At 46.5% G+C, this 19,455-nt stretch overlaps 1 protein-coding gene across 3 annotated transcripts in view; it reads right to left on the reverse strand.

The window, feature by feature from the left end:
- The window catches only part of dtnbp1a (dystrobrevin binding protein 1a), a 49,834-nt gene that overhangs the window by 5,203 nt on the left and 25,176 nt on the right, over positions 1 to 19,455 (reverse strand). Inside the window, exon 1 of one of the 3 annotated variants that reach the window (XM_090186716.1) lies at positions 10,278 to 10,667. The exons of 1 other annotated variant lie outside the window; for it this stretch is intronic. In XM_090186716.1, coding sequence (XP_090042842.1) covers positions 10,278 to 10,311 — 34 coding nt within the window. In that variant the 5' untranslated portion in view covers positions 10,312 to 10,667. Of the gene's footprint in view, positions 1 to 2,422; positions 3,000 to 10,277; positions 10,668 to 19,455 lie in introns of those variants that run through there. One more of the 3 variants, XM_090186722.1, reaches the window with a different exon arrangement.

The following is a 19,455-nucleotide window of genomic DNA, read 5'->3' on the forward strand; positions in this document are numbered from 1 at the left end:
AAGATACCACTACAGTACTACAGGATACCACTACAGGATACTAACACGATACCACTACAATACTACAGGATACTAACAAGATACCACTTCAATACTACAGGATACTAACACGATACCACTACAATACTACAGGATACTAACAAGATACCACTACAGTACTACAGGATAGTAACAACAGCAGAGGAACCCTTGACTTTATTGTCACATTTGTATTTTCTTATAAGCACTAACTTTGCTGACAGCTACTTTATTGAGGAATGGTTTTAAATCAAATCAAACTTTATTTGTCACGTGCGCCGAATACAACAGGTGTAGTAGACCTTACAGTGAAATGCCGAATACAACAGGTGTAGTAGACCTTACAGTGAAATGCCGAATACAACAGGTGTAGTAGACCTTACAGTGAAATGCCGAATACAACAGGTGTAGTAGACCTTACAGTGAAATGCTGAATACAACAGGTGTAGTAGACCTTACAGTGAAATGCTGAATACAACAGGTGTAGTAGACCTTACAGTGAAATGCTGAATACAACAGGTGTAGTAGACCTTACAGTGAAATGCCGAATGCAACAGGTGTAGTAGACCTTACAGTGAAATGCTGAATACAACAGGTGTAGTAGACCTTACAGTGAAATGCTGAATACAACAGGTGTAGTAGACCTTATAGTGAAATGCTGAATACAACAGGTGTAGTAGACCTTACAGTGAAATGCTGAATACAACAGGTGTAGTAGACCTTACAGGGAAATGCTGAATACAACAGGTGTAGTAGACCTTACAGTGAAATGCTGAATACAACAGGTGTAGTAGACCTTACAGTGAAATGCTGAATACAACAGGTGTAGTAGACCTTATAGTGAAATGCTGAATACAACAGGTGTAGTAGACCTTATAGTGAAATGCTGAATACAACAGGTGTAGTAGACCTTACAGTGAAATGCTGAATACAACAGGTGTAGTAGACCTTACAGGGAAATGCTGAATACAACAGGTGTAGGTAGACCTTACAGTGAAATGCTGAATACAACAGGTGTAGGTAGACCTTACAGTGAAATGCTGAATACAACAGGTGTAGGTAGACCTTACAGTGAAATGCTGAATACAACAGGTGTAGTAGACCTTACAGTGAAATGCTGAATACAACAGGTGTAGGTAGACCTTACAGTGAAATGCTGAATACAACAGGTGTAGGTAGACCTTACAGTGAAATGCTGAATACAACAGGTGTAGGTAGACCTTACAGTGAAATGCTGAATACAACAGGTGTAGTAGACCTTACAGTGAAATACTGAATACAACAGGTGTAGTAGACCTTACAGTGAAATGCTGAATACAACAGGTGTAGGTAGACCTTACAGTGAAATGCTGAATACAACAGGTAGACCTTACAGTGAAATGCTGAATACAACAGGTGTAGGTAGACCTTACAGTGAAATGCTGAATACAACAGGTGTAGTAGACCTTACAGTGAAATGCTGAATACAACAGGTGTAGGTAGACCTTACAGTGAAATGCTGAATACAACAGGTGTAGGTAGACCTTACAGTGAAATGCTGAATACAACAGGTGTAGGTAGACCTTACAGTGAAATGCTGAATACAACAGGTGTAGGTAGACCTTACAGTGAAATGCTGAATACAACAGGTAGACCTTACAGTGAAATGCTGAATACAACAGGTGTAGGTAGACCTTACAGTGAAATGCTGAATACAACAGGTGTAGGTAGACCTTACAGTGAAATGCTGAATACAACAGGTGTAGTAGACCTTACAGTGAAATTATTACTTACAGGCTCTAACCAACAGTGCAAAAAAGGTATTAGGTGAACAATAGGTAAGTAAAGAAATAAAACAACAGTAAAAAGACAGGCTATATACAGTAGAGAGGCTATATACAGTAGAGAGGCTATATACAGTAGAGAGGCTCTATACAGTAGAGAGGCTCTATACAGTAGAGAGGCTCTATACAGTAGAGAGGCTCTATACAGTAGACAGGCTATATACAGTAGACAGGCTCTATACAGTAGAGAGGCTATAATAGTAGTGAGGCTATATACAGTAGAGAGGCTATATACAGTAGAGAGGCTCTATACAGTAGAGAGGCTCTATACAGTAGAGAGGCTATATACAGTAGAGAGGCTCTATACAGTAGAGAGGCTATATACAGTAGAGAGGCTATATACAGTAGAGAGGCTATATACAGTAGAGAGGCTATATACAGTAGCGAGGCTATAAAAGTAGTGAGGCTATATACAGTAGCGAGGCTATAAAAGTAGCGAGGCTACATACAGACTTACTGTGACTGAGATACATGGCTGTTTCACCTAGTTACCTTAAGATGAAAATCACTCTGGATAAGAGCACCTGCTAAATGACTAACATGTAAATTGATATCACCCACATTGTAGGCTAATTATTTACCTGCCTGCCCAAGTGTGTCTCCTCCAGATCAGAAAACAACCGGACGGTTCTGTTATGTGAAGCTAGACATGTATCTAGACTATAGTCCCAGTAAGCTCTAGTCCCCACTGTGAGCCATGCCTCTCTCGGTCTTAAAGACAGGAAGCACCTACCCACTTCTCAGAACAGCAGGAAGTGGTTATGTTACTTTTATGGAACCATAGGAGTGTCTGTGTTACGGCTAGAGGTGCTACATCCTTTTAAAAAGACGTATATTGTTGCAGTGAATCTTTTGTCCTAGATCAAGCTCTACTCATCATCAGCTGCCTTTACAAGAACTGACATCCGTGTGGAGTCAAGTAACAGCAGATTGAGGAACTAAGTATCTTCTTTGTTTTCTGACAAAAGTTCATCCCAGATAAGATAATAAGAATTTCAACCCTGAATCATTGGATTCTCACAAATCCTTGAAATGCCCGCCAAGGTGCCAATACAGGCTCAGGATTTCCAGGTAGGTAATTTCTCCTTGTCAGAATCTACCAAAGAATTTGAACACAGTCAGTCAGTGTCACCCCTGTGGTAAAGGGGTGTTGTTGTCAGTGGGCTGGATGTGTCAACTCGACTAGTCCCAGGTGGGCAGGAAGTCAAGCCAGCTGTCAACAGGCAGGGCCCCACAATAACTGTCTGTCCCCCAAACGGCTCCCTATTCCCTTTATAGTGCACTACTTTTGGACCAGGGCCCATAGGAAATACACAGACTAGGGTGCCATTTCTAGGGAACACTAGGCTTCCATCTGGGAAGCTACCTGTGATCAGAGACATGCATTCTATCTGCCACATGGTGAACAGCAGCTCAACAGAACCAGCCTCTGATTCACTAGAAATACCACTCTCCTTTTATCACATATTGCAACACCACAACTCTTCATCCACAATACATCTACATGACGGCCTCACACAGGTAACGTGGTGTCCTCCAAAAGGTAACGTGATGTCCTCCCATAGGTAACGTGGTGTCCTCCAAAAGGTAACGTGATGTCCTCCCATAGGTAACATTATGGCCTTCCATAGGTAACATCCCATAGGTAACATTATGGCCTTCCATAGGTAACATCCCATAGTTAACATTATGGCCTCTCATAGGTAACATCCCATAGGTGACATTATGACCTTCCATAGGGAACATCCCATAGGTAACATTATGGCCTTCCATAGGGAACATCCCATAGGTAACATCTCATAGGTAACATCCCATAGGTAACATTATGGCCTTCCATAGGGAACATCCCATAGGTAACATTATGGCCTTCCATAGGGAACATCCCACAGGTAACATCTCATAGGTAACATCCCATAGGTAACATTATGGCCTTCCATAGGTAACATCCCATAGGTAACATCTCATAGGTAACATCCCATAGGTAACATTTTTGGCCTTCCATAGGGAACATCCCATAGGTAACATCTCATAGGTAACATCCCATAGGTAACATTTATGGCCTTCCATAGGTAACATCCCATAGGTAACATCTCATAGGTAACATCCCATAGGTAACATTATGGCCTTCCATAGGTAACATCCCATAGGTAACATTATGGCCTTCCATAGGTAACATCCCATAGGTAACATTATGGCCTCTCATTAGGTAACATCCCATAGTTAACATTATGGCCTTCCATAGGTAACATCCCATAGGTAACATTATGGCCTCTCATTAGGTAACATCCCATAGGTAACATTATGGCCTTCCATAGGTAACATCCCATAGGTAACATTATGGCCTCTCATTAGGTAACATCCCATAGTTAACATTATGGCCTTCCATAGGTAACATCCCATAGGTAACATTATGGCCTCTCATTAGGTAACATCCCATAGTTAACATTATGGCCTTCCATAGGTAACATCCCATAGGTAACATTATGGCCTCTCATTAGGTAACATCCCATAGTTAACATTATGGCCTTCCATAGGTAACATCCCATAGGTAACATTATGGCCTCTCATTAGGTAACATCCCATAGTTAACATTATGGCCTTCCATAGGTAACATCCCATAGGTAACATTATGGCCTCTCATTAGGTAACATCCCATAGTTAACATTATGGCCTTCCATAGGTAACATCCCATAGGTAACATTATGGTCTCTCATTAGGTAACATCCCATAGGTAACATTATGGCCTTCCATAGGGAACATCCCATAGGTAACATCTCATAGGTAACATCCCATAGGTAACATTATGGCCTTCCATAGGGAACATCCCATAGGTAACATTATGGCCTTCCATAGGGAACATCCCATAGGTAACATCTCATAGGTAACATCCCATAGGTAACATTATGGCCTTCCATAGGTAACATCCCATAGGTAACATTATGACCTCTCATTAGGTAACATCCCATAGGTAACATCCCATAGGTAACATTATGGCCTTCCATAGGTAACATCCCATAGGTAACATTATGGCCTTCCATAGGGAACATCCCATAGGTAACATTATGGCCTTCCATAGGTAACATCCCATAGGTAACATTATGGCCTTCCATAGGTAACATCCCATAGTTAACATTATGGCCTCTCATAGGTAACATCCCATAGGTAACAGTATGGCCTTCCATAGGTAACATCCCATAGGTAACATTATGGCCTTCCACAGGTAACATCCCATAGGTAACATTATGGCCTCTCATTAGGTAACATCCCATAGGTAACATTATGGCCTCTCATTAGGTAACATCCCATAGGTAACATCTCATAGGTAACATCCCATAGGTAACATTATGGCCTTCCATAGGGAACATCCCATAGGTAACATTATGGCCTTCCATAGGTAACATCCCATAGGTAACATTATGGCCTTCCACAGGTAACATCCCATAGGTAACATTATGGCCTTCCACAGGTAACATCCCATAGGTAACATTATGGCCTCTCATTAGGTAACATCCCATAGGTAACATTATGGCCTCTCATTAGGTAACATCCCATAGGTAACATCTCATAGGTAACATCCCATAGGTAACATTATGGCCTTCCATAGGGAACATCCCATAGGTAACATTATGGCCTTCCACAGGTAACATCCCATAGGTGACATTATGGCCTCTCATAGGTAACATTATGCAAAGTTGCTTGACAAATGGTAAACCAGTTGCATTTATTTATGCATGCTGCATCAACTGAGGAATGTATTTTTAGATGTGACCCACAAGCTGGAGCTGTGACCCTCTTGTTTCTCATAGTGGAAGTCAAATGGCTTTCTGACAGAGAGAATGATGTCAATGGCTTTCTGACAGAGAGAATGATGTCAATGGCTTTCTGAGAGAAAGAATGATGTCAATGGCTTTCTGAGAGAGAGAAGGGACGTCAATGGGTTTCTAAAAGAATGTCAATGGCTTTCTGAGAGAGAGAAGGGGTGTTAAAATATATATCAGACAGTGGAAGAGATTCCCCATAGTGCAATACTTTTGATCAGAGCCTAAATCCCCCAGCAGGATAAATATATAATGATGAGCCCTCTAACCTCTCTATTGACCCCCAGGGAAGGAGAGACACAACATTCTATTACTGCTCCTAATTCCACTGTTATAAACATTCTATTACTGCTCCTAATTCCACTGTTATAAACATTCTATTACTGCTCTTAATTCCACTGTTATAAACATTCTATTACAGCTCCTAATTCCACTGTTATAAACATTCTATTACTGCTCCTAATTCCACTGTTATAAACATTCTATTACTGCTCCTAATTCCACTGTTATAAACATTCTATTACAGCTCCTAATTCCACTGTTATAAACATTCTATTACAGCTCCTAATTCCACTGTCATAAACATTCTATTACTGCTCCTAATTCCACTGTTATAAACATTCTCCAAGTCATGCGTCACCACTATAAATAGGAACCAAGATGAAATGTTCAGAGAAATGTAATTATATTTAATACCAAGATATTTTAGGGGGGTTTCAGAGGGCAACCAGTGGTGACATTCTGTAAAGCCTAGTGAATTCAGTCATATACCCTCAACTGATAGACTTGTGAAGAGTGAAAAAAAAGGTCAGAGACCCCTACAGTGCATTACATTCCTATATATTATCAAAGCAGTGCTCAGCAACCGGTCGATCGCCATCTTCAAGGCATTTCTAGCGGATCACCAAACATTTCAGTAGAAAAGCCAAAGGCATAAAGGCTTGAGTTCCTTTTTGTTTTCTTCGTGTTGTGCTGTTGGCGGTCGGTGCACTTGATGTACCAGGTAGGCAAAGTGTTCCCAGTTTGAACCATTTCATTTGTCTGAAAAGACAAACTTCCCCAACCCGGCGGACTCTTGAGATCGGTGGCTAAATCGACGGTGCCTACTGCGCTGGCCAATCGGATAGTTCAAATCACCGTGCCTCCCTACAGCTTCCACGACCCAGGCAAAGTTTGATACTCGAGGAAATGAAAGAGAGAGCAGGGACCGTGAGAGGCAGACCCTCTGCTGCTCTCTCTCCCTCCGCTGAGACTAATACCGTGTTCAAAACAACTGGGAACTTGGAAATGTCTGACTTCAGTACATTCAAGACAACTGGGAACTCTAAGGAATTTTTTTTTTTTAAAGGTCATCCAACTCGGAAACTCTGGCATCTTTCTAGAGCTCAGACTTACCGACCTGATGTTCACGGACGTCATCATTTGATCTCGTTTTTTCAGAGTTCCCAGTTGTCCTGAAAGCACCATGACCATCAGATGCATGTACCATCAGTCCAGTAAAAAACAATTCTCAATTTAGGCTCAGTATGTTCTACACAAACTGATATATTGTTATTAAAGCTTAAGTTTCAAAATATAATATGGTCTGAGAGGAACAATATTGGCAGGCCAGGCATATTTTTTTTATTTTTACCTTTATTTAACTAGGCAAGTCAGTTAAGAACAAATTCTTATTTTCAATGACGGCCTAGGAACAGTGGGTTAACTGCCTGTTCAGGGGCAGAACGACAGATTTGTACCTTGTCAGCTCGGGGGTTTGAACTTGCAACCTTCCGGTTACTAGTCCAACGCTCTAACCACTAGGCTACCCTGCCGCCCCATATAGCCAATATATGATGTGATAACGTTTCAGGCCTACTGCACAAACCTCATTCCTAGCGAACTGGTTTAATTAGGTTCATGATAACTTTGACCACTGTTCTAAAGGGTCTGAGCCATAGATGTAAAGCTATTATATTAGCTATGAGCTGAGAGGGGGAGGCAGAGCACTGGCCCCAGCCTCAGCTCTCATGTTAGGTTGCTGTATACTACTCATCTCATTTACACCATGTGGGCTGCCAAGTTAGGCTACTGTGGGCTGCCAAGTTAGGCTACTGTGGGCTGCCAAGTTAGGCTACTGTGGGCTGCCAAGTTAGGCTACTGTGGGCTGCCAAGTTAGGCTACTGTGGGCTGCCAAGTTAGGCTACTGTGGGCTGCCAAGTTAGGCTACTGTGGGCTGCCAAGTTAGGCTACTGTGGGCTGCCAAGTTAGGCTACTGTGGGCTGCCAAGTTAGGCTACTGTGGGCTGCCAAGTTAGGCTACTGTGGACTGCCAAGTTAGGCTACTGTGGGCTGCCAAGTTAGGCTACTGTGGGCTGCCAAGTTAGGCTACTGTGGGCTGCCAAGTTAGGCTACTGTGGACTGCCAAGTTAGGCTACTGTGGGCTGCCAAGTTAGGCTACTGTGGGCTGCCAAGTTAGGCTACACTGGCACACACACTGCACTGCTTTGCTTTATCTTGGTCAGGTTGCAGTTGTAAATGAGAACTTGTTCTCAACTAGCCTACCTGGTTAAATAAAGGTGAAATTAAAAATTAAAGGTGTTGGCAGCCTACTCTTCAGATATCACCTCCCGTCTCACCTCCCGTCCCACCTCCCGTCCCACCTCCCGTCCCACCTCCCGTCAGGCCTGACCAGATGTGGTACTCACAAGTAATCCAATCATAGCGGTTTCAGACAGCACTGCTTACCTCAGCAAGCCATTGATCTCCGCAATAGCAGCCACAGTGTGTGTACAACCCAAATGTCACCCTATATAGTGCACTACTTTCTACCAGAGACCTGATCAAAAGTAGTGCACTATATAGGGAATAGGGTACCATTTGGGACGTAGACCTACTGCTGATCTTACTCTAAATCCCTGCCTCTTTACTATAATGGTTAAGAGCTAGAGAAATCAATACCCTCTGAAGGGAGCGTCAAAGTCAGGAGTGAATAGACTGACACTTTAAGCCATTTTCCTGCTATTACTTCTCCAGTGCTGCATTTTTACCCACACCACCGAGCGAATTACCCCCCTCACCCGGCTCCCGCTGCCGAGACTGATTTAAATAGTAAAACGTCAACAACAACAACAAAGACAGGTGTCCTATCGCTGCCTGCAAATTTATTTTTTTATATATTTTTTTTACCTTTATTTAACTAGGCAGGTCAGTTAAGAACAAATTCTTATTTTCAAGTGGGTTAACTGCCTGTTCAGGGGCAGAACGACAGATTTGTACCTTGTCAGCTCGGGGATTTGAACTTGCAACCTTCCGGTTACTAGCCCAACTGTCTCAAACCACTAGGCTACCCTGCCGCCCCAAATCACCCATAGCGACACGGCAAGTCGCCAGGTAACAGTGGAACACACTGTTCACAGTCCAGTGAGCACCAGAGCAGATACCCCAGACCGTCTATGTCTGCGTGGGGGCATTCTAATTAGATTCTAATGTGGCATATCAGCTCTACATGTTATGTAAGGACATTGCTGCACATTCCTGACCAGTGATGTATATTAAGGGACTATTTCATAGTCAAGTAACTGGTGATCACTGCATTCATAGGAGGAGTTATTGACTGGTAGAGTTGCTCCCGTGACCTACGTCACTAACACTTAGATCCCTTCCTTTCAACCTGACCTTTTCTGTTTCCTGACAATAGACAAACTGTTGGGGCAAAAAGGAGCAGAGTGTAACTGCATGGGTTCATCATATGACTGAGTCACACACACACAACCCAGGCTGCACTAAGTAAAGTCCTACTGAAAGAATACCGTGGCAGTGGCACAGATCACCAACATCAAAGCATCATCAAATAGACATTCCACTTTAAACATGAGGAGAATAACTAATACAGAGAGACAGACAGACAGAGGGAGGGAGGGAGACATGAAGACATAAAGACAGGGACATGGAGAGAGATACAGAAAAAGAGAGGGAGAGAGACAGACATGAAGACATAAAGAGAGGGACATGGAGAGAGAGACAGACATGAAGACATAAAGACAGGGACATGGAGAGAGAGACAGACAAAGAGAGGGAGACAGACATGAAGACAAAGAGAGGGACATGGAGAGAGAGACAGACAAAGAGAGGGAGACAGACATGAAGACATAAAGACAGGGACATAGAGAGAGACAGACAAAGAGAGGGAGACAGACATGAAGACAAAGACAGGGACATAGAGAGAGACAGACAAAGAGAGGGAGACAGACATGAAGACAGGGACATAGAGAGAGACAGACAAAGAGAGGGAGACAGACATGAAGACAAAGACAGGGACATAGAGAGAGACAGACAAAGAGAGGGAGACAGACATGAAGACAAAGACAGGGACATAGAGAGAGACAGACAAAGAGAGGGAGACAGACATGAAGACATAAAGACAGGGACATAGAGAGAGACAGACAAAGAGAGGGAGACAGACATGAAGACAAAGACAGGGACATAGAGAGAGACAGACAAAGAGAGGGAGACAGACATGAAGACAGGGACATGGAGAGAGAGACATAAAAAGAAAGAGGAAAATGGAGAGACATAACAGAGAGAAAAAAAACGAGAGAAAAACGAGTGACAGAGAGGAGAAAAGCATTGTAACCTACAGGAGTTCCTGGAGCTGCTCCCTGGAGAGGACATGACTGGTGTCCTGGTGATCGTGACGACCCAGGCCGGCCCAGACCCCGAGCGGAGAGCGAGACCAGACGCTCAGCTATGCCACGGCTACACCACCACTACAGCTAACCCCCCATTCTGCATCGACAGAGTGGTTACACACTACCTCGCTCGGACGGATAACGCTTCTGTGCTGCCAAACACACACACACACCGCGATGCTGTGAGGGAGCACGTGCAGTACTGCCAGGCTGAGGAGACACTGCTGTAGTGGTAAGGAGAGAGGATGGGAGGGCTGCCTGGGAGTGTACCACTCACTTCTCACAAGAGGGGGAGGTCTGCCTGGGAGTGTACCACTCACTTCTCACAAGAGGGGGAGGGCTGCCTGGGAGTGTACCACTCACTTCTCACAAGAGGGGGAGGGCTGCCTGGGAGTGTACCACTCACTTCTCACAAGAGGGGGAGGTCTGCCTGGGAGTGTACCACTCACTTCTCACAAGAGGGGGAGGGGCTTCTAATAATAAAGACAGACAGTGGGAAACCTAGGCAGCATCATAAATGCCACCCTCTTCCCTACATAGTGCACTGCTTTTGGAAGTAGTGCACTAAACAACCTGCCAATTACCTTGTTGTTGTGCCCCCCTTGTTGTTGTTGTCCCCTTGTTGTTGTTGTCCCCCCCCCCAAGTTCATCAAATGTCTACCCTGCTAGACCTGCCCCGGTCAACTTTAAGTGCTGTTTTTGTGAAGTGAAAACATCTAGGAGCAACAACGGCTCAGCCATGAAGTGGTAGACCACAGTGCCCTCAGACATGCCACATTTTGTTGTGTTACAGCCTGAATTCAAAACAGATTAAATATATATTTTTCCCCTCACCCATCTACACACAATACCCCATAATGACAAAGTGAAAACATGTTGAGAAACATTTGCAAATTTATTGAAAATTAAAAACACAAATATCTCATTCACACCTCTTTGCCGCGACACTCCAAATTGAGCTCAGCTGCATCCAATTTCCTTTGATCATCCTAGGACCACTGCCTTAGACAGCTATTTATAACGTCCAGGTTCAGAAATGCCCAGAGCAACTAGCCCATGTCAGCTAACGTTGTTTTAGCTAGGGGTTGTTTTTTTAGCCCTTTGATTTTGTTATAATGTTTGAGTCACTCAGATATCATACGAACACATGGCAAAACGTGTAGAATTGCAAGAAATTTGCTTTAAAACTGCAAAATGTTCTCTCCGCCAACAAGAGGCGTGTGAACAATGTGTCATGGCCAGTGGTTGTGCCCATTGAAATAGATGTGTCGCGTTCCCCAAGGAACAAAGGTTTCTTCCTAGGTTCCTGCCTTTCTAGGGAGTTGTTCCTAGCCACCGTGCTTCTACACCTGCATTGCTTTCTGTTTGGGGTTGTAGGCTGGGTTTCTGTACAGCACTTTGAGATATCAGTTGATGTACGAAGGGCTTTATAAATACATTTGATTTAATCCTGTGTGAAAATGTTTGGGAACCACTGAGCTACTGTACAATCTGCATATCATAATGCTATGCAAATGACCATGTAATTAACCTTATCCTAGGCATTTGCTATATAAAGATACATTTAATGTATGGTGCTCCTTCCAAGTTGAGTTAAAATGGTCTTTTTGCTGAAGAGAATCTCTTAAGAGATATTGATTGAGATTGATCTCTATAGAGACTACTGTGGAGGAGGGATTGACACACCTACTGCATTAGAAATTCAAAGCACCTAGCTAGATGAGTTTCTATAAAAGAACCACACAACTTCCATGTCTTTAGTTAAGATCCCTGACAGTGAAATAGATTCTGTGACTGAGCTTAGAACAGTCTCCTCCCGTCCGTTCCATCTGTGGTCAAGACACGGTCACGCCCGTTCCGTCTGCGGTCAAGACACGGTCACGCCCGTTCCGTCTGCGGTCAAGACACGGTCACGCCCGTTCCGTCTGCGGTCAAGACACGGTCACGCCCGTTCCGTCTGCGGTCACGCCTGTTTCGTCTGCGGTCAAGACACAGTCACGCCCGTTCCGTCTGCGGTCAAGACGCGGTCACGCCCGTTCCGTCTGCGGTCAAGACACGGTCACGCCCGTTCCGTCTGCGGTCAAGACACGGTCACGCCCGTTCCGTCTGTGGTTAAGACACAGTCACGCCCGTTCTGTCTGCGGTCAAGACGCGGTCACGCCCGTTCCGTCTGCGGTCAAGACGCGGTCACGCCCGTTCCGTCTGTGGTCAAGACACGGTCACGCCCGTTCCGTCTGCGGTCAAGACACGGTCACGCCCGTTCCGTCTGCGGTCACGCCTGTTCCGTCTGCGGTCAAGACACAGTCACGCCCGTTCCGTCTGCGGTCAAGACGCGGTCACGCCCGTTCCGTCTGCGGTCAAGACACGGTCACGCCCGTTCCGTCTGCGGTCAAGACACGGTCACGCCCGTTCCGTCTGTGGTTAAGACACAGTCACGCCCGTTCTGTCTGCGGTCAAGACGCGGTCACGCCCGTTCCGTCTGCGGTCAAGACGCGGTCACGCCCGTTCCGTCTGCGGTCAAGACGCGGTCACGCCCGTTCCTTCTGTGGTCAAGACACGGTCACGCCCGTTCCGTCTGAGGTCAAGACACAGTCACGCCAGTTCCGTCTGAGGTCAAGACACAGTCACGCCAGTTCCGTCTGTGGTCAAGACGCGGTCACGCCCAATCCGTCTGTGGTTAAGACACAGTCACGCCCGTTCCGTCTGTGGTCACGCCCGTTCCGTCTGAGGTCAAGACACAGTCACGCCCGTTCCGTCTGTGGTCAAGACACAGTCACGCCCGTTCCGTCTGTGGTCAAGACACAGTCACGCCCGTTCCGTCTGTGGTCAAGACGCGGTCACGCCCGTTCCGTCTGTGGTCAAGACACAGTCACGCCCGCTCCGTCTGCGGTCAAGACACGGTCACGCTCGTTCCGTCTGTGGTTAAGACACAGTCACGCCCATTCCGTCTGTGGTCAAGACACAGTCACGCCCATTCCGTCTGTGGTCAAGACACAGTCACGCCCGTTCCGTCTGTGGTTAAGACACAGTCACGCCCATTCCGTCTGCGGTCAAGACACAGTCACGCCCATTCCGTCTGTGGTCAAGACACAGTCACGCCCGTTCCGTCTGTGGTCACGCCCGTTCCGTCTGCGGTCAAGACACGGTCACGCCCGTTCCGTCTGTGGTTAAGACACAGTCATGCCCGTTCCGTCTGCGGTCAAGACACAGTCACGCCCATTCCGTCTGTGGTCAAGACACAGTCACGCCCATTCCGTCTGTGGTCAAGACACAGTCACGCCCATTCCGTCTGTGGTCAAGACACAGTCACGCACGTTCCGTCTGTGGTTAAGACACAGTCACGCCCATTCCGTCTGCGGTCAAGACACAGTCATGCCCATTCCGTCTGTGGTCAAGACACGGTCACGCCCAATCCGTCTGCGGTTAAGACACAGTCACGCCCGTTCCGTCTGCGGTCAGGGCACGCCCAATCCGTCTGTGGTCAAGACATGGTCACGCCCGTTCCGTCTGCGGTCAAGACACGGTCACGCCCATTCCGTCTGCGGTCAAGACACGGTCACGCCCGTTCCGTCTGAGGTCAAGACACGGTCACGCCCGTTCCGTCTGAGGTCAAGACACAGTCACGCCAGTTCCGTCTGCGGTCAAGACGCGGTCACGCCCAATCCGTCTGTGGTCAAGACATGGTCACGCCCGTTCCGTCTGCGGTCAAGACACGGTCACGCCCATTCCGTCTGCGGTCAAGAAACGGTCACGGCCATTCCGTCTGCGGTCAAGACACGGTCACGCCCGTTCCGTCTGCGGTCAAGACACGGTCACGCCCGTTCCGTCTGCGGTCAAGACGCGGTCACGCCCGTTCCGTCTGCGGTCAAGACGCGGTCACGCCCGTTCCGTCTGTGGTCAAGACGCGGTCACGCCCGTTCCGTCTGTGGTCAAGACACAGTCACGCCCATTCCGTCTGCGGTCAAGACACAGTCACGCCCATTCCGTCTGTGGTCAAGACACAGTCACGCCCGTTCCGTCTGTGGTCACGCCCGTTCCGTCTGCGGTCAAGACACGGTCACGCCCGTTCCGTCTGTGGTTAAGACACAGTCATGCCCGTTCCGTCTGCGGTCAAGACACAGTCACGCCCATTCCGTCTGTGGTCAAGACACAGTCACGCCCATTCCGTCTGTGGTCAAGACACAGTCACGCCCGTTCCGTCTGTGGTCAAGACGCGGTCACGCCCGTTCCGTCTGTGGTCAAGACACAGTCACGCCCGCTCCGTCTGCGGTCAAGACACGGTCACGCTCGTTCCGTCTGTGGTTAAGACACAGTCACGCCCATTCCGTCTGTGGTCAAGACACAGTCACGCCCATTCCGTCTGTGGTCAAGACACAGTCACGCCCGTTCCGTCTGTGGTTAAGACACAGTCACGCCCATTCCGTCTGCGGTCAAGACACAGTCACGCCCATTCCGTCTGTGGTCAAGACACAGTCACGCCCGTTCCGTCTGTGGTCACGCCCGTTCCGTCTGCGGTCAAGACACGGTCACGCCCGTTCCGTCTGTGGTTAAGACACAGTCATGCCCGTTCCGTCTGCGGTCAAGACACAGTCACGCTCATTCCGTCTGTGGTCAAGACACAGTCACGCCCATTCCGTCTGTGGTCAAGACACAGTCACGCCCATTCCGTCTGTGGTCAAGACACAGTCACGCACGTTCCGTCTGTGGTTAAGACACAGTCACGCCCATTCCGTCTGCGGTCAAGACACAGTCATGCCCATTCCGTCTGTGGTCAAGACACGGTCACGCCCAATCCGTCTGCGGTTAAGACACAGTCACGCCCGTTCCGTCTGCGGTCAGGGCACGCCCAATCCGTCTGTGGTCAAGACATGGTCACGCCCGTTCCGTCTGCGGTCAAGACACGGTCACGCCCATTCCGTCTGCGGTCAAGACACGGTCACGCCCGTTCCGTCTGAGGTCAAGACACGGTCACGCCCGTTCCGTCTGAGGTCAAGACACAGTCACGCCAGTTCCGTCTGCGGTCAAGACGCGGTCACGCCCAATCCGTCTGTGGTCAAGACATGGTCACGCCCGTTCCGTCTGCGGTCAAGACACGGTCACGCCCATTCCGTCTGCGGTCAAGAAACGGTCACGGCCATTCCGTCTGCGGTCAAGACACGGTCACGCCCGTTCCGTCTGCGGTCAAGACACGGTCACGCCCGTTCCGTCTGCGGTCAAGACGCGGTCACGCCCGTTCCGTCTGCGGTCAAGACGCGGTCACGCCCGTTCCGTCTGTGGTCAAGACGCGGTCACGCCCGTTCCGTCTGCGGTCGAGACACAAGCCTTTAGTTTAATCTCACATTAGCTCAGCAGCTCTCTCTCTCTTTCTACTAGAAAGGCTCTGCTCCTGCAGTACTGAACAAGACCACACTGCTTCAAGGTAGCATCCCAAATGGCACCCTATTGACCAGGGCCCAGGCCAAAAATAGTGCACTATATAGGGTATTGGGTGCTATTTGGGATACAGACACTGCATAAATTCTGACTGAACAAATCTAAAAGTGTAGAGAACAGACATATAAAATATAAATCTCTGAAAAGAGATGCAATTTATGTCTCAGCTTCCTTATGTCTCAGCTTGCTTATGTCTCAGCTTGCTTATGTCTCAGCTTGCTTATGTCTCAGCTTCCTTATGTCTCAGCTTCCTCATGTCTCAGCTTCCTCATGTCTCAGCTTCCTCATGTCTCAGCTTCCTCATGTCTCAGCTTCCTCATGTCTCAGCTTCCTCATGTCTCAGCTTCCTCATGTCTCAGCTTCCTCATGTCTCAGCTTCCTCATGTCTCAGCTCCCTCATGTCTCAGCTCCCTCATGTCTCAGCTCCCTCATGTCTCAGCTCCCTCATGTCTCAGCTCCCTCATGTCTCAGCTTCCTCATGTCTCAGCTTCCTTATGTCTCAGCTTCCTCATGTCTCAGCTTCCTCATGTCTCAGCTTCCTTATGTCTCAGCTTGCTGAAGGGGACAAACGACTATCTAATTCCTTTCTTTCTTTAACTCCTTACTGTGCCATTATCTCTGTGGTGTATCTAATGTGATAGATCACTCCGACTAAAAGAGCAAGGTGGTGGGGTGTTCTAAACAGGTCCCATCCTGCCTACAACAGGAAATTAACGTCATGCATAATGAGGCGAGGAGAATTTCAAGGAAATGTACCCCCCCTTAAAGCTAAAATCTGGTGTCTTACTGCTATTCTGGCCCATTCAGTTGAATGTATATGTTAATACGAAATAAAAGCCACAAATATAAATAATAAAAGCCACGTATGAATATTAACTATACAAAAAGAATATGTGTTCTACCACGTAACATTTCCAGATGAGAATATCATTGGACAATAACATTTCACAGAGAACAGCCTACCTGTTTAAAAGACCACAACAGACACACTCATTGATCGCCTTCCATTATTCATATCCTGAGAACGCAACTCTGCATAGCAACATCCAAATCGCTATTTTCTTTTTTAGTACCACACACACACTAGTAAAGTGGTTATTGAATGGCTCATGAATGATTCATTATAGACACTGGACAGGACTAAGCTTCTAGCGTCAAACTCTTTTCTGGACACATCACTGTCAGGCAGACCTTTACAGTCAGGTTGATCCATCTCTCCTCGACCTCCTCCTCCCCTCCCACATCATCTCTGCTCCCCTCCTCCTCCCCTCCCACATCATCTCTCCTCCCCTCCCACATCATCTCTCCTCTCCTCCCCTCCTCCTCCTCCCCTCCTCCTCCCACATCATCTCTCCTCCCCTCCTCCTCCCCTCCTCCTCCCCTCCCACATCATCTCTGCTCCCCTCCTCCTCCCCTCCCACATCATCTCTGCTCCCCTCCTCCTCCCCTCCCACATCATCTCTCCTCCCATCCTCCTCCCCTCCCACATCATCTCTCCTCCCATCCTCCTCCCCTCCCACATCATCTCTCCTCCCCTCCTCCTCCCCTCCCACATCATCTCTCCTCCCCTCCCTGTGTCTGCGTCCCAAATGACACTCTATTCCCTATTTAGTGCACGACCGGACCTCTGGTCAAAAGCAGTGCACTATATAGAGAACAGGGTATCCTTTGGGATTCAGCCTGGGAGCCAGTAAACTGCCTCCAACAAGGGAATCTCATCATGTTCGCTTCGATAACGTCACAACTAGCTATTCTGTGAGAATACTGTGTATATAGCTGTGAAACATATTTTATTCCCTGGGGGGGGGGGTTCACGTTAAGAGGTCATTAAACTAATGAGCGTGCACATCAATTACGTTGAGATGTTGAGCAAAACCACAGTCATGATGATGTTCTCTTTCAGGTCTGTCTGCCAGACGGCGTCTCAGTCCAGGACGATTCTGTCACACACACACGCCTGTCACACACACACACACACACACACACAAAACCGCTAGAAATAGTGAGTTCTGTATTGAATTGATCTGCATCCCATTCAGTGAGAGTGACAGGCCCTTTAGTGGAGATCCATCATATTATGATCCGGTATAAAGTAAAGATGGAGTGATTCTATTGGAGGTGAAGTAACGTAATGTCACACTGTTCATTCTATTGGAGGTGATGTAACGTTGTAATGTCACACTGTTCATTCTATTGGAGGTGAAGTAACGTAATGTCACACTGTTCATTCTATTGGAGGTGAAGTAACGTTGTAATGTCACACTGTTCATTCTATTGGAGGTGATGTAACGTTGTAATGTCACACTGTTCATTCTATTGGAGGTGATGTAACGTTGTAATGTCACACTGTTCATTCTATTGGAGGTGAAGTAACGTTGTAATGTCACACTGTTCATTCTATTGGAGGTGATGTAACGTTGTAATGTCACACTGTTCATTCTATTGGAGGTGATGTAACGTTGTAATGTCACACTGTTCATTCTATTGGAGGTGAAGTAATGTTGTAATGTCACACTGTTCATTCTATTGGAGGTGATGTAACGTTGTAATGTCACACTGTTCATTCTATTGGAGGTGATGTAACGTTGTAATGTCACACTGTTCATTCTATTGGAGGTGATGTAACGTTGTAATGTCACACTGTTCATTCTATTGGAGGTGAAGTAATGTTGTAATGTCACACTGTTCATTCTATTGGAGGTGAAGTAACATTGTAATGTCACACTGTTCATTCTATTGGAGGTGAAGAAACGCTGTAATGTCACACTGTTCATTCTATTGGAGGTGAAGAAACGCTGTAATGTCACACTGTTCATTCTATTGGAGGTGATGTAACGTTGTAATGTCACACTGTTCATTCTATTGGAGGTGAAGTAACATTGTAATGTCACACTGTTCATTCTATTGGAGGTGAAGAAACGCTGTAATGTCACACTGTTCATTCTATTGGAGGTGATGTAACGTTGTAATGTCACACTGTTCATTCCATTGGAGGTGAAGTAACATTGTAATGTAGTATGAAGATCCATACCAGAACCAGGATATTCCTGCTGAGAGGTTCATTATGACGGAGAGGTCAATGTGACGGAGCTTGTGACAATACTCTTACTGACAATACTGTTCTGTTTAGAGGGGATCTTACTGACTGTACAGAATACTGTTCTGTTTAGAGGACATCTTACTGACTGTACAGAATACTGTTCTGTTTAGAGGAGATCTTACTGACAATACTGTTCTGTTTAGAGGGGATCTTACTGACTGTACAGAATACTGTTCTGTTTAGAGGACATCTTACTGACTGTACAGAATACTGTTCTGTTTAGAGGACATCTTACTGACTGTACAGAATACTGTTCTGTTTAGAGGACATCTTACTGACTGTACAGAATACTGTTCTGTTTAGAGGACATCTTACTGACTGTACAGAATACTGTTCTGTTTAGAGGACATCTTACTGACAATACTGTTCTGTTTAGAGGACATCTTACTGACAATACTGTTCTGTTTAGAGGACATCTTACTGACTGTACAGAATACTGTTCTGTTTAGAGGACATCTTACAGACTGTACAGAATACTGTTCTGTTTAGAGGAGATCTTACTGACAATACTGTTCTGTTTAGAGGACATCTTACTGACTGTACAGAATACTGTTCTGTTTAGAGGACATCTTACTGACAATACTGTTCTGTTTA

The sequence above is a fragment of the Oncorhynchus mykiss genome, chromosome 2 (genome assembly GCF_057628025.1).
Source record: "Oncorhynchus mykiss isolate SJ-2025 chromosome 2, ASM5762802v1, whole genome shotgun sequence".
Taxonomy (NCBI): Eukaryota; Metazoa; Chordata; class Actinopteri; order Salmoniformes; family Salmonidae; genus Oncorhynchus; species Oncorhynchus mykiss.